Here is a 24,247-nt window from a genome sequence, read left to right on the forward strand (position 1 = left end):
TGAGACTTCCGTTTGTTTTTCGCCAAGGCCTTTTTGCTTTTTTCTTTTGAAATATCACTCAATGTGCCTTTTAACTTTTGTATATGTTAAATAGAAGCTGTTAAGTGAAAACTCTAGTAACAAGTCATTACGCGCTTATCTGATAAAATAACAGTTGACCTACTATTAGAAATAACCTGAAAAAGACAACAACATGCTATACCTTTAAAATTAACTTATATATAGATATCGATAAACACTATTTCTTGTTATTATACTTTTTTTTTCGGTGCATAATAACACATTCATAATATACATTTTCAAAAGTGTACAGTATGCATCAGTTGTTTAATATTTAAAAAATGTCAAAATAATTCTTGGGATGTAAATATATTAAATCAGCTATTGTTAATACAAATGTCAGGTTATATTTGTAAGCACACACATGCTTGGATACCTTTTTTTGTGTAAATGTTGTCGTTGTTTACAATGTCACGGTTCAATAAGAACACACCTGATAAGAACGCACCTGGCAACATAATATTTGTTTACGCAGAGTAAATAGTAAAACTATGATGTGCACTTTAAGTTAGCTAATTGCTAGATATTTTGAGAAGCTTTACACCGTCGGTTTATCGATACTTGTACATATTTGAAATTACATTATTCGCATGATTGTGTTTTACGCCCTTTTCAACAATCTTTGCTTCGACTATTCATATATATGTAAATGAAGCTTGAATACAAGCAAAAACACAACACATCTAATTGAAGACTTTGCCGGCGTACTGTAAATGTAAATGGACTTGGTAACTGCATTTTAAGTTTATAATGTTATACATGAAATGAAATAAAAGAAAAAAACAGTGCACGAAACATTCTTTTAATGATATGTTATCTAGTGCGAATTAAAATATTTAATGTATATGTTTGTGTAACGTTTTAAAATGTTAATGCCTGGTCAATGTTAGTTTATAACAGTGTTTGGTATTTGTCCAGCTGTGCACACACATATATAGCGTATTACTAAATACATTTATCAGCGCTAATAACTCCTTTACTGAATTATCTACAACGATAGATTGATACCAAGCATGACTATGATTGATAAAATTGTGTATGCTAGCTAAACATACATGTAGCAGTAAAAAAGTTTATATTGTGTAATTACATATTTACGAAAAATTGAAATGGACAGATTATGCCCTCAAAATGAACAAAAATTTCTGCGTATTGCAAGCTGCAAAAATCTCCAAAATGTCAAAATGAGCAAAAATAATACACTAGTAATGCTTTATCTATTTAAAATATTTGTTCAACTGTCATACAGGTAACCGTGACTTGTTTATTAGTTACACATTTTTCCTTCCTGGTTACAATATCTGAACGAATAACGTCCATTTTGTTATAATAACAACTTGCTATTCAGGTAAATATTAAGTAAATACTTATTTTTTATCAATCTGACATGTAAACATGTGCTTTTAAAATGCATTTACCATGTTGCGATTGTAATATATCCGTGATTTAAGAGACGATCTTAAGAATAATGGGATAACAGGTTTTATAACAAACTGACTCTAAAAATATGAAACAATTTTATCGAGGAAACTAATACCTTAGTTTATATCAGAGCAATTTACAAACAACAATAATAACAGAACTTTTCAAATGACAACAACTGAATTATCAAAGGTGTGAACATTTCAAAGAGCAGTCACAATGAATAAACACGTATCGGTAAGCCGATATATAAAGATCAACTTCTTTCTACTTTATTTGTTCATGGTTCACTATAAGTCTGTCATATTGCGATTTGAACCATAGTTATGCGTCTGAATAAGGAAGGTAAGCTATACTACTTCAAAATAAAAAAAAATTAAAGGAATAGCAATGGAGAATGTGTTAAAGAGACAACAACCCGACCAAAGAAATATACACATCTTCGATACTATGATTTCAGTTAATAAGTTTTCATTTAAACTGGAAAAAGTGCAAAATAAATTTAGGGGAATTTATCCCATACCTTTTCTACAAAACAAGAAAGAAAATCCATGATAAATACGCGTTGTCTTTATTATTATAAACGTCCATTACATTCAGCTCTCTGCGCACTTTTCTGTTTCGTTTTATATTCTGTTATCTTCGAGATTGATGACGGCTTTTAACATAGCATATATATATGTTAGCGGCAATAAGTGAAATTAGGCATTAAGCTTAAATCCTATGCAATTAGCTAACGACTAGGCAGTAAGCCTATTGCCTAAATGATGTTAGGCATTAGTCTTAAATTCTAGGATTTAAGCTTAAATCCTGAAAAATGTGTGCAGGCATTAAGCTTAATGCCTAAAATATAAATGCAAGTAAATAAAATACATTTGTTCCATTTAATAAACATATATTTGTAACATAATAACATTATGAGAACTAGGTTTATCAAAACTGTCCTAAGATGTGTCATATAAGATTATATCCTAAGGACAGACATTATCATAAAGTAAGGACCAACGCATGCACATCAAAGCTATCTGAGCTTTATCTTTGAGGATTATCTTAGCAACGATGTTCTAACTGCTGTCCTGAGTATCGGCGTAAAAGAAAATAGCAGATGAAAAAAATGAAATATTGTATCAAATTTAACCAACAACTTTAATTTAAAAAACGATTAATTATTAGAAAATACTTGTTGATTTTAAATTTAATGGTAATAAATAATTTTAATACTATAATTATACTTTTAAACTCTTTGAAATAAAAAATAAGTAAAAATATATAAATATGTTTTAATATATTTAATTAAATTGAAAATAGCTAAAATTAAATATATAATCGTGAATCTTTCATAGAAATACTGAGTACTTCAAATATTCTATTTTAAGCTGGGGTCACACATTCACGATTTTTACTGTCGTCCTTGACAGGACCATTCCCGATTAAAATTTGTCAAAAGTCTGATCAAGATCCTGTGAATCGTGGATGGAAATTCGATTTGTATCTTTCGCCAGTTAAAATTCGACCGAGTCTGTCACGACTGCGTCCCGATTCTACCGAATGTAATCCGACAGAGATCAGATAGTGACAAGACAGTGAACCGACGCTGACGGAAGTTATCCGTTCGAAAACTGTCGGCATAATCGAGATGATCAGGTACTGTCGGAACGTAATCCTATCACGGTCCGCTCTATCGCATTGCAAACGGCTTTGTCTGGTCTCAGTCGTATTGTATTCTGTCATTGTCGGGACTTCTCCAGATCATTCCCGTTGCACAGGACACCGTCCCGAATACACAGAACATTGTTAGGAATTCGATCCGATATAGCAGAATCTGTCACTACAGAGGCACGATTGTAATCCGACTAGACAAAATCGGCTGAGTTTCCCCGAATGTTACGGGACGCACCTAACTGTCGGGGTGCTTTGCCGAACTATTCGGACCCTTCCCGACCAGTAGGAATCTGTTACGAACTAAAACGACTGCGTTTAGACAATACTAGGACATTCCAGATAATTGAGGATACTAATCCGACTTTTTCACTTTTCGTGTCGTATCGCTGTCTGATCTCAAACGGGAGCAATAATCGGCAATGTGTGAACCCCGCATTATTACTGTAAAAGAAAAAAAAACTACAGGGCCCAGTTTCATCCTAAATATAAAAAAAGAAGATGTGATATGATTGCCAATGAGACAATGGTCCACAAGAGACCGGACATAGAATCACTAATAAAATATGTAATTTATATCAAAACGCATCAAATAATGATTTAAAAAAAATGAAAACTTGATAGAAATTTGTGTTAAAAATTATTTTTGTAATCACAAGTTGTGGAACTGTTAGCAAAGGTATTTACTTATCAAATAAAAAAGAATGGAAATTGGTGTGAGCAAAAAATCATATCTTAATTTTGTCTATTTTTGAACAGTTCAAACCAGCTCGACTAATGAAGTGTACAAATTTACAAATAAATATTATAATAATTCTATAAAATCGCCCCCTTTTTCAATTGGATACAATCTCTCTTTTTAATTTTAATTTTTTTTAATATTTTGTAATACCAAAAAAACATGAAAAAAGAATGAGTTAATTCTGTTTTTCAACTGTTAAAATTACTAATTAAACTTACTTTTGAAGATCTGTCAAATGAATGTATATTTATACAGATAATATTAGAAATATAATTAAGAAACGACTGTATATCAAGAATAAATCACCAAATATGCATAAACATAATAAATTCCAGAGTTTACTATTGCCTAAAATCATGTTCGGCAATAGGATGAATAATCATCATCAAATTTCAGGAAATAAGTTTAATGCCTGAAAATATCAGGCAATAACTTAATGCCTAGGCGTTAGCTTATTGCCTAGGATTTAAGTTAAATCCATAATTTCACTTATTGCCGCTACATATACAAGGGAAACATAGAATATGCGTCTTGAAAAGGAAGATAAGCTTCACTTCTTAAATCAAAAATAAGAGAATGGCAGTGGGGAATGTGTCAAAGAACCAACAAACAGACCAAGAAGCCGAATTGTACATATATCTTACTTCGGTACTCTGATTTCAGCAAAGTATTTTTTTTAAATAAAAAAAGTGTGAAATAAATTTAGGGGAATTTATATAATAATTTTTTCACAGAAAAGGAAACAAATCAATCATGTCAATAAGAAATTAGAAACATCTATTTAGGAAGCTCGCTTGTCTAGTTTTTTGAATTTTGGTCAGATTTTCAGAATCCTCTGGTTTAGTTCATTTTAATGCCGTAGCAAATTTTGTCAGGAGACCCCCAATTTTCTTTTTATAATTCTTTTACATGTGTAATGGTAAATCTTAATTATCTTTAATAGTTTTGAGGACTTGAACTTGTCAACGAGCACGGTTACCTATATATTTGTTTTTTGGTCTTTTGATTTCTTTATTAATCTCCTATCAATAATGCTAGTTCTTTGAAAAACTAATTATTTTGAAACTGAGAAGCCAACTCCCTTAAATTCTACATTCTGCGCACGTTTCTATTTCGTTTAATATTCTTTTATCTTTGATGTTTGATGTTTAACAATAGCATATATACAAAGAAACATTAGACATTACTGGAACATATAGAAAAGCGTAATGGTGTTTTAAATACGACAATAAGTATCTCAAAATGACACCAGAGGGTTATCATTTTAGGAAAACATCCTATGCCCTACTGTTAAAACTCGCGATGACAACCGACAAACGAACTAGTATTTAATGTTTTTCTATGTCGCACTTACATACCGTACTTCAATGTAAATTATTTGCATATTCATAATATACCCAAATCTCCAATGAATCATATTTCTTATCTATAGCATTGTATTAATGATAATAAAGTCAAAGTCAAATCAAGTTTAGCTCAGTTAGAATCTTCACAAAGCGATCAACCACGAATACGAGACACCAATCAAAACATGTTCATGTTATGCTAAATTTTGAAGTAACTTCATACGAATATTACAATCTGTTTTAGTATCTATCTATACTTATAGAATTGAATATTTGTTTTCCCCAATCAAATTCAAAAATACAATTATTTGTATTTTATTTAAATTGTATTAGTTGCTTTCTTACTAGAATCACGTGTAAGAAACAACTGAACTGTTATCTTTATTCTACATCATCATTAAAAATCACTTAGAAATTTTCCGTTTCACTTATTTTTTTTTTGGCTTTTCAATGCGAATTGCTACGTTGATTTGTCGACACTTCAAATATTTGAGCTTTCATTAGGAGGGATAAAGAAACTAGTTAAGAAACTTGTACACTTTGGAAGAATGTAGCGTAACAGTGATGTGAGCACGAAATAGATTTCAGAAAAACGAGAAAAACTGTCACTGCTACCAAATCAACATCAAAGTTGGATAGTACGGACCTTTGATGAAGAGAACAATGAAACGAAATGACGAATCTCGCGATCGGTAGCCCTGTCCCGTAGTTATATATGTTATATCTTTGTATCTAACGAATGCAAAAGTATAATTACTTTCTTCCATTTTTTTAACATGGAACACATTGTTTATTACAGATGGTTGAAGTAAGAAAATTGAACAAACAACTTAACAAGAAATGTGGAAGTTTCATCGTATCTGTGGTAAAAACATTTCCCTGGAAAACAATTGTACCACTGCAAAGCGATTAAATCCAACTAAAACACTTTCTGATGGTATTTGTTTTACCAACACACCATTAGTGAATGACAAAGTTTACGAAATACAAGTAGACGAGCTAGTTACCTATTGGAGTGAAACACTTGACTTAGGTACTTTTTGTTATCATACTTTACAAACTAATAATAATGTTATTGAAATGACCGAACCAAACACTACTATCAAGTAAAAGGTTGATAGAATCGCTATTAGAAAAAAAAAAATCAGAGCTGTTGTCTAAGAAAACAATGTATCAGATTCAATAGAAAATAGTTTTACCTTTTACAGTTTCTAAAATAATGTGTTAGTGTAAGAAAATCAACAATTGGCAGATGTAATATTTGTAAGTTAAGACTGTGACAATGTTAAGTTGTAAATTTCTGGCACTTCCCATCTCTTTAATTTCATTATAATTCTGCATTTCTTCCCTCTTTCACAATGTTTTATATCAATTTAATATCATCAATTCCTTATTATTATCTGCATTTTTGTAGACTTTTAGACAATTTCAGTATCCACTCAAAATGGAACTACAGAAATGTTTATATCAGACTAGCATTATAAAGTAATCTGTTCAGTTAACAATGTGAAATGATGATTGTTTAACCTAAACATGCAAAATCAGTTGTTAACTTGTGAATTGTAAAATACGTCAAAAATTCATAATGGTCAGTGTCAATAACTTTTCTTGTTCATCTTATCTATAACAAGGTATATTTTCAAAACAGCAGAAAATGAATTAACATTTCTAATATAGTGTATGAGGTCTTACTGCATTGACAGTTGATATGTTGTCAGAAACCGATATATTATACAAAATATCAGCTTTTTTTCAAAATGTAAACAAGGATTTTGAATTTTAAAATATTTACGTCTCGGGGATTCACTGAAAGTACAAACTTTTTAAAGCTTGTATTTAAGACAGAAAAAAAAGAAAAGAAGTTTCAGATAACGGAAAATGCCCAAATACAGTTATGTGTTTTGTATGACAGAGATTGTACTACATGTGCTACTTTTTTAACCTTACTTAATCAATGCAACCATCCCATCATTTCGATGATTATCATCCGATTGTTAACTAAGAGTAGAAAGTTGAAAAACATGGTTTTAAAAAAAAACATATGTGGTTGTATTTCTGTTATGTTTTCTATACAGTTGTCTATAAACTCGTGTGCTTAAATGGATCAATTATGTAGATTTGACTAATGTTCGAGCTATTTTTATTAAATCAAAGAACCCGATTAGACACATTAACATTTGTTCACATTATGACAAAACACTTTATCAATTTTGAATGTAATACAGTCGAGATATTGTTATTTTACATAGTTGTAAAGAAGAGATAACGGTTAGAATATACAAAAATGACATAAGAAAAATAAAAAAAATAAGGAAAAAATATACAAAATTATAAAAATCGATAACACAAACTCCAACGAAAAACAAAAATAAACCAACATGCCGTAACGTTTTCAGTATCTAGTATACATATCATTAGTCTGCATGCTCATGTCAAGTACAACACACATGTACATGTACACATCAGTTACACTATGTTACCGTCATCCTTGTGGTTTATGGGACGCTAGATAGGAATATAACTGTGAAAATGTTATCTGTTATACGATACCTGTATTACATGATAATCAATCAATGCTGTTTACGTTCGTAAAACTACTGCAACATAACAGTTTCCAATGTTTGCTACAACTAATGTCATACAGTTAGTATTTGAAAAGCAAGTTATTGGTTTGATAAAACTGAAGTTCTGATATATTGTTTTATAATTAAGATAATGAACTGTGTCATCAGCATTGCCCATTTGAAGAGTAGCTTTAATTTGGGAAATATGTTGCATCTCGCTAAAGTTTGGTATACCTATTGATTATTAAAACCAGGTCATTTTATTAAGGTTATAATTATAATTATTATACCTAAGATTTATTACAAACTTTCATTTTTGGTAACACGCAATCACGTTACATGAAATAATTCGGTTAATTTTCGTTCAATTGCATGGAAGGAAGATTAACCCTTAAAATTACCACAAGCGGATAACTTTTTTTTTAGTTTTTGATTTTTAAACGAATTTTTAAGTGTTTTTCAATAATTAATAATAGCCTGCCACTGTCAGTGTGGTATAATAAAACAAATGTGGCCCTATAGAATATCCAAAATTGTCAACCCTTAAAAGTTGCGTCCTCATTGAAATAACCTTTTCGTGTTGATCATTTTGGATATTCACCTTTTCTACTGGCCATAATTGAATAATATTATAACTCGTGACATGAGCTAATTGTTATGAAATGTTCAATAATAAGTGTTTATATAATCTACACTACGCCATCATATTTTCGTTGTGGTAGCTATTATCATTGAACAAAATATAAGTCATTTAAAATCGAACGTTATGGTACTTATGACTGCTCAGAAACAAGAAATCCTTGCACTATTAAAAAAAGGTTGTTGCAGAAACATTTATTGAAACATCAACCTCCATGTAATGTAATCACTCTGTCTAATGATATATTTTTTTATTTTAAAAATACACTTAGATTTTTTTTTCTTCACAAAACATGTTAATTAATTTCGGAGGGGGTAACACTTTGACCTATAAGGTGTCTCATTCACAGGAAATACCAACCATATCGTTTGACAAATCAAGAGTTGCTATATGCAACAGGAAGAGCTACATAGATGGGAAAATGAAACAATTAACAGCAACCATCGTAAACAATACTTAGCGTGCATTAATTACTTAAGATTTAAATTTGAGTTTCCATTCACGCTCTCAAGGTAACACAATTCCAACAGAAGTATTTTTATAATTTGAAGGTATTCACAATAGTAGGAAAATTCACATGTGGTATAAGTTGGTTAATACCTCAAGCGTTTCTACAGTATCATACAGTTACACCAATATTATTTTATCTATAGGAGTTAACTATAATCAAGCATTGTTGGACCTGGATTTCGAAGAATATTTAAAAAAAACTCTGACATGTGAATAGTTTTATCATACTGTACGTAGATTCGTTATAAATCGTTGGATACCATTTTCCGTTAATTTCTTTGGTACAGGTCAACCACAGAATTAAATGTTCAACGAGTGACACATTTTCTACAGGCGTGTATGCAAACTTAGGTAAAACAACGAAATCCAACATACACAAACATGTGAGTTTTCCTTAATCCACGAAAACCAGCACACACAAAAATAACCGAATCCACAGTAGTTGACATTATCAGTCCATACCTCATATTTGAAGTAAGCGTTCATTTCAATACCGGAATATGACAAGCAAGACGATTTTACTTTCAAATAATTACTTCCCCACAACTTAGTGGCATTATACACGATTCACTTGCATATGGGATATACATTTTAAAGTAATATTCGAGCGCTAACAGCTACTATTCATACTTTATAAAACATCACCGATGTCTGAGAATAACGAGTGTGAACCAGGGTTATGTCAAGGAACGTCTCCTCCTTTAAAAAAAAACATTTATCGGAAGATACCACTATATTGATGATATTTATTCACAACTGATACATGATGGTTTTCAAGAATATAGTCTGGGTATGGACTTTTCATCACAATAAATGTTACAGTGTTACAGTATGTGTCTTTGTAAATTGTTAACCCTTTCGTTTAAGACCAGTTACATCCAATTAGCATGGTTCAGTTTTTATACTTTGTCGTTGTATTATTGTGTCATTGTCATTTGTGTATTCTTGTTTTATTGTCATTTGTGTATGCTTGTGTTATGGTCATTTGTGTATTATTGTGTTATTGTCATTTGTGTATTCTTGTGTTATGGTCATTTGTTTATTCTTGTGTTATGGTCATTTGTGTATTCTTGTGTTATTGTCATTTGTGTATTCTTGTGTTATGGTCATTTGTGTATTCTTGTGTTATGGTCATTTGTGTATTCTTGTGTTATTGTCATCTGTGTATTCTTGTGTTATGGTCATTTGTGTATTCTTGTGTTATTGTCATTTGTGTATTCTTGTCTTATTGTCATTTGTGTATTCTTGTCTTATTGTCATTTGTGTATTCTTGTCTTATTGTCATTTGTGTATTCTTGTGTTATTTTCATTTGTGTATGCTTGTGTTATGGTCATTTGTGTATTCTTGTGTTATGGTCATTTGTGTATTCTTGTGTTATTGTCATTTTGTGTAGTCTTGTGTTATGGTCATTTGTGTATTCTTGTGTTATTGTCATTTGTGTATTCTTGTGTTATTGTCATTTGTGTATTCTTGTGTTATTGTCATTTGTGTATTATTGTGTTATTGTCAATTGTGTATTCTTGTGTTATGGTCATTTGTGTAGTCGTGTCTTTCCTTTTTGTATATTTGTTTGTGTTAGGATTAAAACACAGTTGTGACTGCTGTATCCCTAATTTAATTGTGCACCTATTATGTCTGTTTATATTGTTCACACATTATTGTCAATATAATGGAAATAAATAAACTCATCATAAATACCAGGACCAACATTTTACACTGACGCCAGATCCGCGTCTTGTCTACAATAGACTCACCAATGACCCTAAAGTCAAACAATGTTTAAAAAGGGCAAATAAAGAACGGATTTTAAGAGCATTGAAGACCATAATTCCTAAAAGTTTTTGCCAAATACCACTAAGATAATCTATTCCTGAGGTAGAAAAACCTTAGTATTTCAAAAATTGTTAACAGTTCATTTATTATTATGAACATATCAATGGAAACTCAAGTCAACACAGAAGTGCTTACTACTTGGCTGGTAATACCCTCGGGAAAATAAATATCCACCAGTAGTGACATCGACCCAGTGGTTGTAAATAAACTCATCATAGATACCAGGACTTGAATTTTTACACTTACGCAAGACGCGCGTTTCGTTTACAATAGAGTAATCAGTGACGCTCGAATCAAAAATTGTTTAAAAATGCCAAATAAATTGAGGTTCTAGTACATCTGTCATACAAGCGAGAGTGTTTTAGCTAGCTATCAAACCTGGTTAAATTCATATGATGAAATGCATCTATCAAATCAGGAATATAACAGTTGGTTTCCATTCGTCTGATGTGTTTGATTTTTTTATTTTGCCAATTGATAAGGGACTGATTTTTCCTTTGAATTCCGTACTTCTGTATTTTACTGTTAAACATTGCAAAGGGCTACTGGTCTACACAAGTTTTTACATTATCCAAGATAATAGGTGTATTCTTGTGTTTTTTTGATTGTTTCAAGTGTTGCAAAGGCTTTCATGCATAACCTGATACCTTATTCTAAAATTAAATAGACAGGGTGACTCAATACTAAAATTTATGATAAAAGAGATGAATTTTCTTTTCCTATCGATGATTTAAGAAACGATGTATCATGTTTATGGGGCTTGCATATATCGTGATTTTACCAAGGGTTAGCCCTTGATGACAAATATTTTACCTGAGCGATAGCGAGGGGTAAAATATCGGCATAAAGGGACAACCCGTGGTAAAATCACGATATATTCAAGCACACACGAGTTATTTCGATTCAAATAGGACAAATACGGCATTTCTTTTGGGTCGAAGCGCTCTAGGTGGAGGACAATATTTGTCGTTCACATAAATAAACGCACAATTAAATTGGCGTTAAGGAACGGAGCAAACTAAATTAGTGACGTGCTAAAACTATTTTTAAAAACGTATTTACATAGTTTTGGATAAATTTAAATGATAATTTACTTAAATGTATTATAGGAATAAAAATAATTGGCTTATACCAGATTTTAGCATCGTTTGTTAACGTTTCTTTGTTGTGATGATTTTCGGTTTCACAATCGTGTATTTCCCCGTAAAATGCTTATATTTTTACGTGATCTTTCTATGACGTCGGGTACCTCATTCATAAAAAAACACATGACATGGGAGTACAATCCGAACAGCCCTGGCAATATATTCATATTTTACCACGGGTGGGTACTCAAAGCGTTTGAATGACGTCATGTTAGAATATACATTTTTAGATGGCGTTCCCTTGTGACCATCTTATAGTGTTTATATATCTCAACTTGTAAGATTGTCTCGTGTATGTAACAACGTATCATATTTTAGTTAGATACATTTGTGTTTTACTGAAAAATTAGTACACCAGGGTTTTCGATATCACAAACTAGTCAACACATTTACTAAATTTCATCATCGGTTCAATGGTATCTTTCAGTAAGATAGTTCACATCGATTTGTTTTTATGTTAATATTCTTTATAAAGCACAAACAACGTCGGCATTCACCTCAAAAGCTAACAAAACCTCTAAACAGACCTATACAGAAGGGATATAATTGCGATACTGTTATCAGTTCATTTAGGATTGCATATTTTGGCTCTGATATTGATTAACTTATACCATCTTTGCATCGGAAATAAACACATTTATTCTAAAATATGTATGTTATAATAGTTTAATACCAAACTTTAACGGAAGGGATTGTACTTTCTTTGTATATGAGGAAGACATAATATTTCAATCAGTTTAATTGAGGTTCGGAGCTGGTCAGAAATTGCTAGTAGTCCATTGTTAATTAATGTATCATTGTCATTTTGTTGAGTTTGTTTTGTTATCTATTCTGACATCGGACTCGAACTTCTTTTGAACTGAATTTTACTGTGCGTATCAATGTGTGTTTTTTTCTACTTTGGCTAAACGTATGGAAGGAGGGTTGTCTAACCCGTCGCATTTTCCACGTCAGGAGCCTCTGGCCTTTGTTAGTCTTGTATGATTTTTTATCTCAGTTTCTTGTGTTTATTTCGGAGTTGAGTATGGCGCTTAGTTGTTGCTTTATATGTTGTGTTTAACCTTCATCAACTGATTTGTATAGTTATTTCTTATGTTGTGCTGTTTCACCCCTGTTTCGGATACCGCTAAAATGTTTAACCCCGTCACATATCGTATGTATGTGACTGCCCCAAGTCAGGAGCCTGTACGTCAGTGGTTCTCGTGTGTTTATGAGTTACATATTTTTTGTACATATATTAAGTCGTTAGTTTTCTCGTTTGAATTGTTTTACATTTTAATTTCGAGACCTCTTATAGCTGACTATGTGGTATGGGCCTTGCTTATTTTTGAATGCCTTACGTTGACCTATAGTTGCTTATTTCAGTGTTTTTTGCTCTCTTGTGGAGAGTTATCTCCATGGCAATCAAACCAAATCTTCTTTTAATATTGTATATACTGTTGTTTGTTTTAGTTAGTGTGTCTTCATTTTGCCATGACATAGTCAGTTGTAGACTTATTAGTACGGCAGCTTTCTGAAAAATCGTGCACATCCTGCTACAAGCATGCAATTTGGGAAAGACCTTCCTCAACTATTACTCTTTTATTTCAGATTGGGAGGCATTTGAAAAATATGTTTCACTTCCGGTAAAATCCAAAATGGCGGACATCATACTTAAATCAGCCCAATATCAGAGGCTAGTTTATGAAAGGGTGTTTTCATCATGCTGCTATATTAATATTTGGTACAGACCTTTGTTATGTACTACTTTTGGATAAATTATATAGATTATATATCTATTAAAACCCTACTTCTGGTAAAATCCAAAATGGCGGACATTATACTAAAATAAGCTTATTTTTAGGGAGGGTGATTGAAATGTGTTTTAACGTATTGCTTCTATCATTAAATTGTGCAGGAAACTTTCTTTTATTCTTCTAAGGGATACAATGTATACGACATATGTCTAAAAAAACACTTACTTGCGGTAAAACTCAAAATGGCGGACATAGATATATCATTTTTTTTTATTTTGATATTCAACTTCTTTTCAAAATATGCGTCTGGGTAGTAATCATAGGAACCGATTCCAAGCTTGTTACTCATCCACACCCGCCATTGTATATTGCACGTTTTACATGCTAAAAAAACTAGACCAAGTCGTTCAAATAGCCTCATAAGCGTCTGAGCTAGTAAGCATAGGAAAAAACCAAAGCTTGTTACTAATCCACACACGCGATGGTATATTGCACGCTCTACATGCTGAAAAATACTAGACCAAGTCGTTCAAATAGCATCAATAAGTCTTTCCTCTGCCAAAAACATGTTTTCTTGCTTCGTTAACCCCATCTGATAAGTTTGTTCGATCTTACTACAAAACCATGTATCATTTCATCAACATGGATTTGATATCCATATTTGGTGATGTTGGCTGATCAATCAACATTCTAAATCATACAGTTACATCTTCAAACGCCATTCATGTCAACAAGAAAGTTCCCTTTCAAGAAATCATGCATTTGAAAGGTAATGGAAAGATATATATCTAAAGTTTTTCCTACTTCCAAATGCAAGCCAAAGTTCGTCTGTCCCTATGTCACGGAGTAACGAGACAGCAATGACAGCAACATCAGTATCGACTGTTCGAGTCAAGATTCTGTTAAGACTGTGTATATCACTGCATCAGACACATGTACCTTTTTTTTATTCTAGTATAAGCCTCTTAATGTTAACATGGGGGTAAACTTGAAACACAATCATGTGGTGGATAACACAGAAAACATCCTTAGCATCTGTTGCTACAACTACCTTTTCCTCAAAATCTATATAGCAAGCTCCTGTGAATGAACACTAAATAGTTATTTCTTAATGTCGTCATCTCTCAGAAAACTATGTATTCCCTTTCCCCTAAATATAGCTCTTGTTTCTTGTAGCATCCTTTAAACCACCGGTATTGTATATGTACGCATATGAGACTACATCCATTGTTGTTACAGTTTCAAGGTGTTCAATAACGAGTATGCTGATAGGAAATAATTCCCGTACCTTAACAAAACGTGAAACTGTTCCAAAAGTGGATGAAGGCTTGGATACATATGGTAGTTGTAGCAACACATGTTCAGGATATTCTATCTTAACCACCACGTTATATATTTCAAGTTAAGCACCAAGTTCACATTAAGAGGCAGACACTAGAATTATAGTGCATGTTTCTGATACAGTGAAACACGAACCTTAACGAGTCATGATTCGAACAGTTATTACTGATGATACTGTCATTACTGTTCCGCCATTCCGTGACATAGAGGTAGACACACTATAGATTGTGTTTAGGAGGGGGAATACTTTGGATAAATATATATCAATGACCGTTGAAATGCACTAGAGAAGAGTGATCACACACACATATTGCGATCCATGTATTTACCGATTGTGATACAGTTCTTTGTTTGGTTGAACATGAAGAAAAAATGACTGCGTGGGAGACATTGATGGCATTTGAAGATGTGACTTTAACATAAAGAATGATAATTGATCTGCCTAAATCACTGGTGTTTACTGTAAGATCGCACAAACTTATCAGATGGGGTAAGCATGGTTAACAAAACAAGCAATAACTATTAACGCAAAAGGGAAGGTTAATTGAGGCTATTCCCTCAACTTAGCCTAGTCATTTCCAGCATGCAAAACTTACAATATACTAAGAAACGTGTTTAAGGGACGAGCTTAAAATTGGCTCTTCGGCTACCCAGTCCAGGCGCTAATGGATGACGTAGGAACAAAGAGGATCACTTTTAAAAACTCTTTTTGAGGTCTCATCATTTTGTTAGAAGCTTGTACATTTTGGATATAAGAAAGGTTGCCGCAGTTGTTGTCAATGTGGTAAATCAAGTATCCCGTCCACTGCGTCATGTGAATGTGGTGGTGACTGCGAATTAACATGTTATTTTGGCCAAATAGGGGTAATTTTTAAAATGTTTTAGTACTGTATTGATTTAATTTTGTTTTAATTAATCTATCCAAAACTCTACATCGAAGATATGGATCGATAACTCCTCATTGACATTTACGCCATATTGTTTTTTTTTAACGGAAGTGTTAACTATGTACTTAAATATCAACTATAATATATTATTTAATTTATCACAATTTAATGATAGTAGCAATACGTTAAAACACATTTCAATCACCCTCTCTAAACAATAAGCTTATTTTAGTATAATGTCCGCCATGTTTGATTTTACCAGAAGTAGGGTTTATAAAACATACAATCTATATAACATATCCAAAAGTAGTACATAACAAGGGTTTGTACCAAATCTTATTATAGCAGCATGATACTATTACCATTTCACATACTAGCCTTCGATATAGGGCCGATTTAAGTATGATGTCCGCCATTTTGTATTTTACCGGAAGTGAGACATTTTTTTTCAAATGCCTCATCATCTGAAATAAAAGAGTAATAGTTGAGGAAGGTCTATGCACATTTCATGCTTGTAGCAGGATGTACACAATTCGTCTGAAATATGCTTGTAGCCGCCGGACTGTATAAGCTTTATTATTACGTTGGTTTTCATTTAAGTAGTCTACGTTTACTTTCTTAAACACATTACAGCTCGTTTAACAGTACCATAAAATGCATTGATGATGAGTTTATAGATTCTTTACTGTCTTTTGATAGAACAGTTTTAGTTAAAATTACAAGTGAATTGAATAAACGATATTTCAAAAAACTTCAAAACCAAGTGATGTCAAGAACCTTTATCATGTAAACTGAAAAAAGGGTGTGCAATATGTCACAGATTCGTATCGAAGCTAACCATGCAATTTTTTATTTTTAAACAATACAATGTTTTTAGAAATAATTCAATAAAACACATATATCACCAAAACAAACGCAATTTTAAAATAAGATAATTAAATTAATTTTCTAATGAATTTTCATGGGTACCATTAATTCAAAACATATCAGTCCATATACCTTAAAAATCTGTTAGTCTTATAGTAATCTACAAACCGTATTGAATATTACAAATCTCAGATCAGTTTTATGATCTATTGGCAGGTGTGACGACAAATATACCATCTGATCTAACGGAAATTCGCTGGGGAAAGAGTTTGAAAGAAAGCTGGATATTAGGGTAAGTTCATGTTTTAAGGAAGGAATGAGACTTTTCTACACGTTTCTCCGATTTGAAATTACTGTTACCACTCTTGCCTTTGAATATTCTATTGATACAAAACATGTAGATATGTTTCAATCGACTTTTTCAAAAACTTACCGCTTGGAACAACACCTGAAATATATAAAAGTCAAGACAAAACACAAGCATACTTTTAAGTAAATATTCACCAGATGTCATAGACTTCATGAAATGATACTTGATGTGATGACAGCGTTTCAATGTGTAGGTGGTTCATCAATACAATGTAATATTAAGTGAAGCGAGGAAAACAACAATCAAGTTATCAAATTACCGTTATATAGATCTATCAAATCAAACTAAATATGAAAAAAACTTTTATACAAATATTGGTTATCGCCAGTGTAAAACGTTGTTGATGAAGGTAAAGTTAAGTTCCTTTTAAATTTCATAATTTGGGTTTTCAAAAAAGCTCAAACGTTCGCTAGCGTTGAAATATTATACTAACATCGAATGTAGACGTTTGAATATGAATGAAATAATTGATGATTTTAAAATTTAAAGCCACTGATTGTCAGGCTTTTGTTTGTATTTGACAACGTTGAAATAAATCAGGTTTTTAATCAGTTATTTATATTTTCGTATTTTTCGTACATTAAGTGGTGTTCTCTTTGACAAACATTTAGATAACAACTTATCACGGCATAGCTTCAATGTAAATAGTAAATAAACCAACATTCAAAGCTTAAACGACAATTTAAAACTAAAAGTCCTTGAATAAAAGGCAAAATCAAAGTTCAAATATCAAATAAATGGAAAACAATTGTTATAAGCCTTACTTGGCACAGGCGTTTCTTTGTCTGTGTCAGTATGACAAAATTAAGACTTACAGCTTGTTTTTTTTTCTGACTTGTATAACAGCCGCATAACATTCCATTATAATGACATCGATATAAAATCAAAACAAACAGAAATAATGGGTAAAAATGTCACACTATTAGGGACTGGAGTCAACAATGTGTTAAAATCTTAGTCACTACAGAAATAAAAAAAAGAAACAGCTATGTCAACAACAAAAATAAATATCGGCTGTTGTCTGCTCTATGATCGGGTTGTTGTCGTTTCGACACATTCCCCATTTCCTTTCTCAATTTTACTCTATATACAAATCACATAAGGTGTTGTTATACTAATATACGATTGCTTTATATGTCATTGATAGAGTTGTTATGTATTTAATTACAAACTTTTTCATTTTCTTAAGACTAAAATAATGCTATATAACCCGTGAACAATCCTTTTGTTTTTGTTTTTTGTTTTTAAGAAACATTTAAAAACTTTAATTTATTTCATAACCACATACCGTCCCTGTTGTGTTGTTAAAGAACCATTCATATCATACATGCCACTGTATATTTTGTCAAGTGATGTTTCAATTGGGGTCTCAGGATGAGAAATATGTTTTCCTCGTGTATTTTATAAAACTCTTAGCACTGGATTTTTTTTTCTAATCGTGTGACAATTAAACACTGATAATTAGTTGCTTCATTAATAATATAACTGAAAATGGTCAAGTATAAAAAGTAGGAAATTCCTACTAACCTGATACCAGTTATAACTGTAATAAACGACAATAAGGGAAAACCAGCATACAAAACAATATAGCATTGTACGTAAGATAAATACTTCATGAATCACACTACAAAATGTGTACTTTAAACACTTGGATAACATGAATAACACTGTAGTGTGTCGGCGATAGGCTACACGATAGACGATGGTCTAATGTATACTTCATATATGTTGTTTGATGTATAAGGTTGCAAGATTAAAAGAAACTGATATTTGATTATATTCCTAGTTTTTGATGGGAATCGCGTTGTATATTCTTTAGTTTTCTATGTTATGTAATGTGTTCTGTTGTTTGTCTGTTTGTCTTCTTTTATTTTTAGCCAGACGTTGTCAGTTTATTTTTAATAAATGTGCTTGACTGTCCCTCTGTTATCTTTCGTCTCTCTTTGATAATTAATAATATATATTTAACCGTGTTGTGTATGACATCATATCTTTCTTTTTATTGAAACCGTATATTTCTAGTATTATAGTTTTTGCCTCATTAGAATATCTGTTATATTATTTAGCACATTATCTATAATACTAAAATTACGAGGTCCAATTTGTCATCCGTCATCGGGTAAAAACGACAAATCAAAGAATTCAACTCTATATATAACTAATATAGGACAATGGTGTAGATTAAAAATTTACACCACTTCAGACCCTTTTGTTTTCCACATAATTAATATTGCCAATAATTAACAAGTTCCGGGTCTAATCCGATACCGGCACCAATAGTATATTCACCTGTTAGCTATTACCTTATATGTACGTTCCAAACGGTGTATTTAGGATTTTGCTATATACACGGGTCATAATCAAAGGGCTGACACTACTAAATACAATCATTGTCAAATTGTTCCCTATTGTAGCTTTATTCAGCAATCAGCAAGACTTTAGACAATGCTGTTGATTAAAAAATACCCCATTCCTGGATAGCCTGGACCTTTTGTTTTCCAAATAATTAATATTTCCAATAATTGATAAGTTCCAGGTCGACGGGTTCAAACAAAAAGATTTGAAAGCAGAGAAAACTGTATCTTTATCAGATGACAATACCAATTACTAAAATAAGGCTTAGGCATAGTTATATACATGTACTTTAATTCAGTCACCGACCCGCGATATCACGGTGTGTACTTGTGTTTTTTAAAATCATAAAACATGTCTAACATATACTAACAAACAACCTTCATACTGTTACAGTTATCAAATGCTGTGTGAGGGTTTTGTTTTCTGTTTTACAAAAATCGCATTTACCATTATTGGATGTGACTATTATAAACAGTTGTTGCACCGAGAAGATAATATTATACGTTTCCAGGTAATTTGATTTGCTTTCTTAGAGGATATTTATCTAAATTTCTCCATATCTTTTTTTCGAGGTAGTTCCGAATTATACTGAATATTCTATTTTATTGGACCTATATCTTGTTGTTACGAATATTGGATAATTTCAAAGATAGGTAATATAGGATCTACTAATTTATTTTGTGCCGTATATTTCTAAAGTACTTTTAATGTAATAACCATTTTTTGTCGTTTCGGATGCAGGTTGACGTTTTTCTTTTCCACTTTGAACGATTGTAGAATAACTCATTTCAATGTTGTCAATTCTGAAATTCAGTTTGTTTTATCTTGAATGATATTGTTTATAAAGTGGCTTATTTTCTTATTTTTTTGTTTTACATCCCAATAAATTTAATTGCATGCATTTTACTTTTCCGAAGTTAGTGAACCAAATAAGAATTATGTTGCATTCAAATTTATATTTTCGAATAATTGTTTGTTACGGACATCGTTTCTACGTAGTGGACTTAATTAAAAAGACGAAACGTGCGTCTGGCGTAATACATGATAAGTCTGGTACCTTTTGTAACCATATTGCACGTTTTAATTGAATCAAGATACAATATATTTTCTAAAAAAATATCACATAATATTTGATATCAAGTCTATTTAACCACCATTCGGCTATTATGTTGCAGATATCGGTTTATGATCATACAAACTTGATTTGTTTAGATTTAGAGTTGATGTTTATCAGGCTCGACCCTTCCTTCACTGACCCGTATCAGTTGATCCTTTTAATTAAAATATTTGTTTGTCTCCCTACACCATTGTACACATATTTCTTTCTTATATTTCAGGTATTCATCGCATTTAGATTCCAATTCTTACCGTCGATATAATCAATGATTTTGTATATTAAGACCCAGCCCTTGAGTGTTATATCACGAGATTTTCAAACCTAACAACACGCATTAATGTTCCTTATTTTTCTTACTATAGAGCGTATATATTAACAATGTATCCATGCATGACTCCCAATGCTATAATTGGGTTATTTGACTACATTTTGTTGTTAAATTTTGGTGTTTGATTTCTTCAACGACCAAACACATGTAAACAAAGTTAAAACTTTTCACATTACCCAGACCAACTTATAGATACATTTCAATTTGTAATAACAATTATATTGCTTGTACTAATCGAAACAAAATACGTGTTTATGGGTTGCCTTGATATTATTTTATACTTTGCAAGTATTGTATTTCTTAGCTCTAGTAGCATATTTATAGCATTTAAAAAACTGAGAATGTCATACAATTGCAAGCTAGTGTTATTGAGTATTGCAGTAATAGAGTATTACACAACACCGTACTGACTATATGTGACATACTTGCAGCTTTTCATTAAGCAGTAAACAATGAAGAAAGAAAACAAGAACGTATAAGTTAGCAAAGTTTCTTAATAAGACAATATTTGCCTTTGAAAGTGAAATAATATTTAAGGACCTTGCTTATATTAAGTAGCACATTAATTCATTAATCACAGATACACGTAAATGTCGTATAATAAAATAATGAAAGCATTATTTGGAAAACGTCAAACAATGCCATTTGTGGAGATAGAGATTGTTTTGTGTCACCCAATCTAAGCTACATTGATAATTCCAAAGATTACATGTCTTAAATTACTTTAAGTAAGGATTACCCTAAATACAAATGATATAAAAGAAGTTACCGGGTAAGAAAATATAAATAAAAAGTAACCTTCATTGTTTACACTTTATCTTTCAGTTGTAATTCTTTATACAAAAATGGAGAGGAGATTGGTTCATATTCCTTAAATCTAGATAAATTACAAGTCGGTGATAAACTTGGTATAATGAAAGCGTCAGACAGTACCCTACACTTTTATTTGAATGGTATCGACCATGGTAAAGCTTTTTCTAATTTACCTGAAGGTAAGACCACGTTATGAATGGGTACAAATGTTAATATACTTTATTGGAGTTATTGATTGTTTTTTGACGAATCAAAATGTGATAATGTTTGTTGTAAAATTGATAGTGTAGTATCTATATATATATACTTTATTTGAGGACTTTTACTTTGCCATTATTTTATTTTAAAGAAATACTTTTTAAAATGTTCCTTTAAGTAATTCATCTTCTTACGGTTTTAACAACCGTGAGGCAAATACCGTGAAATGAGTTTTCATAGTAGACCATGTACTTTTCATATTGTACCATTCGTGCAAACGTCATCGTTATGTGAACATGATGAAGTAGAAGTAGCGAAACGCGAGTCAAGATGATATCAAATCCAAATATAAGGTCAAAACCTCGAAAAATATCGCTGATATATACATGATATAGCCCATAAATGGTTTAAGCTATACATTGCACTAAACGACTCATAATGAAGCAATTTGTCTTCTGATTCCTATTCTAAATATTACAGAACATAGAATAAAGACAAAACAAGCATTATTTTCGACCATATGATGGAAGTTGTTTTTAATAAAATAGTGTATCAGATTAGAATGAATCAATATGCGTGACAAAATGTATTACAAATGCTTATACATATATGCATGGTTATACATATTTTTATATAAACTACTTTTGTTATAATGCATTAAAGCAAATACAAAATTGTGTTTAAGCTCCTCTTTCCCAACAGACAAGTAACATGTTCTCATCAGTACGTATTACATCGTATGTCGTTTGTCAATTGACAGTTTATTTGGCCACTATCGTATTTGTGCTATATTGATTCAAACATGTGTCTTACCATCCACCTTGATAATTTACGAAGCTTCACAAAAAAATTAAAGTACAGATAATATGCAGGAATGGTCTAAATAAAATAACTTTATGAGAACCGTTATCTTACATTTGTTAAGGCACAATCTAACAACAACTGTAATGAAAAACCGTATTGGGCAACTGCTTTTGTGATCTTTTTTTTTTATTTTCTTTGCAATAATTTGAAAAGCAAAAACCCATAACTTTTATTAAACTTATCATGGTGAATTTTCTAGTAGCAAGTAATAATAGTTTCCAATTTGTTTTTTTTCCGCTTATTATTAGCACACTATAGATAAGGGGAAACTTCCAAGGGTGAAAATCATTAGAATTATACTATCTGTATGCATATACGAGTAAGTATAAGAGAAAATAAGTCACGTAAATGAAGTTGTCAATCTTCTTAGAAAGTAATTGACAATTTTATCATATTCGTGCTTTTGACAAAAAAAAAACAACCTTATCTGATGTACAGTAGTTGTCGTTTGTTTATGTAATTTACACGTGTTTCTCGTTTCTTGTTGTTTTATATAGATTGGACAATTGGATTTCACGTTTGAATGGTTTTACACTTGTAATTTTGGGGCCCTTTATATCTTGTTGTTCGGTGTGAGCCAAGGCTCTGTGTTGAAGGCCGAACCTTGACTTATAATGGTTTACTTTTGTAAATTGTTATTTGGATGGAGAGTTGTCTCATTGGCACTCATTCCACATCTCCCTATACCTTTTAAACTATAGAATTACAAACATCGTGGAAAAAACAAGAAAAGAATCAAAATCGCCGAAAATTTCTGTCAAAACTGGGTCAATAGTCCGACTAACATATTTTTGTACTTTTTTTTCGTTTTGTGACATTATTTTGAATATAAACAATGACAAACATCGCCGTTAACGACTCCATACTCTAAATGTGGATTTTTTAAGTCAGCAGTCTGCGTTTAAGTTGCTTGTTGTTGACTTTTGCGGTATTCGTATTTAATCTGTTGTTTAATAATTAATTATGATGTTGAACGTTGGTTGATCTATTGAATTAATTCTAATTTTGTTTAGACGGTGTTAAGCTTAGTTTCTGAAAAGCATAATATGCTTGTTGTGTTTCTTATTCTGATTCATAAACGTCATTAATCTTTGTTAGTTGTCTTGCTTTTCCCCCAGTTTTACTCCAGATGTTCTCGTTTATTGATGCGGTATCAATCTGTGTTAATTAAAATACAGCCATTTGTCGACATTTATGTATTGTTATTGTTATTGTGTTTAAAAAAAAAACAGATGTAATATGATCGCCAATGGTCATACTATCCACTTAACTTCAATTTTTATCTGGATGCAGCAATGATTTGGAACCTTACGACCTTAAAAAATGAAAAAAAAAAACTTTACTTTTCAGTTGTTTATGGTGTTGTTGACCTTCTTGAAGATTGTTGTCAAGTTTCTATCAGTAACACAGGTAAGCTATGCATATATTTCTTTCAAATATCAAAAATTA

At 31.4% G+C, this 24,247-nt stretch overlaps 1 protein-coding gene across 6 annotated transcripts in view; it reads left to right on the plus strand.

Annotated features, from left to right (window-relative positions):
* Positions 1-1,340: 1,340 nt before the first annotated feature.
* Positions 1,341-24,247, plus strand: part of LOC139498337 (neuralized-like protein 4) — a 226,625-nt gene continuing 203,718 nt past the window's right edge. For 4 of the 6 annotated variants that reach the window (XM_071286711.1, XM_071286708.1, XM_071286714.1 and 1 more), the window contains exons 1-4: positions 1,341-1,408; positions 6,029-6,262; positions 16,970-17,045; positions 21,749-21,915. In XM_071286711.1, coding sequence (XP_071142812.1) covers positions 6,070-6,262; positions 16,970-17,045; positions 21,749-21,915 — 436 coding nt within the window. In that variant the 5' untranslated portion in view covers positions 1,341-1,408; positions 6,029-6,069. Of the gene's footprint in view, positions 1,409-6,028; positions 6,263-16,969; positions 17,046-21,748; positions 21,916-24,148; positions 24,209-24,247 lie in introns of all 6 variants that reach the window. The other 2 variants (XM_071286713.1, XM_071286712.1) reach the window with 1 other exon arrangement.

The sequence above is a fragment of the Mytilus edulis genome, chromosome 12, assembly GCF_963676685.1.
Source record: "Mytilus edulis chromosome 12, xbMytEdul2.2, whole genome shotgun sequence".
Lineage (NCBI taxonomy): Eukaryota > Metazoa > Mollusca > Bivalvia > Mytilida > Mytilidae > Mytilus > Mytilus edulis.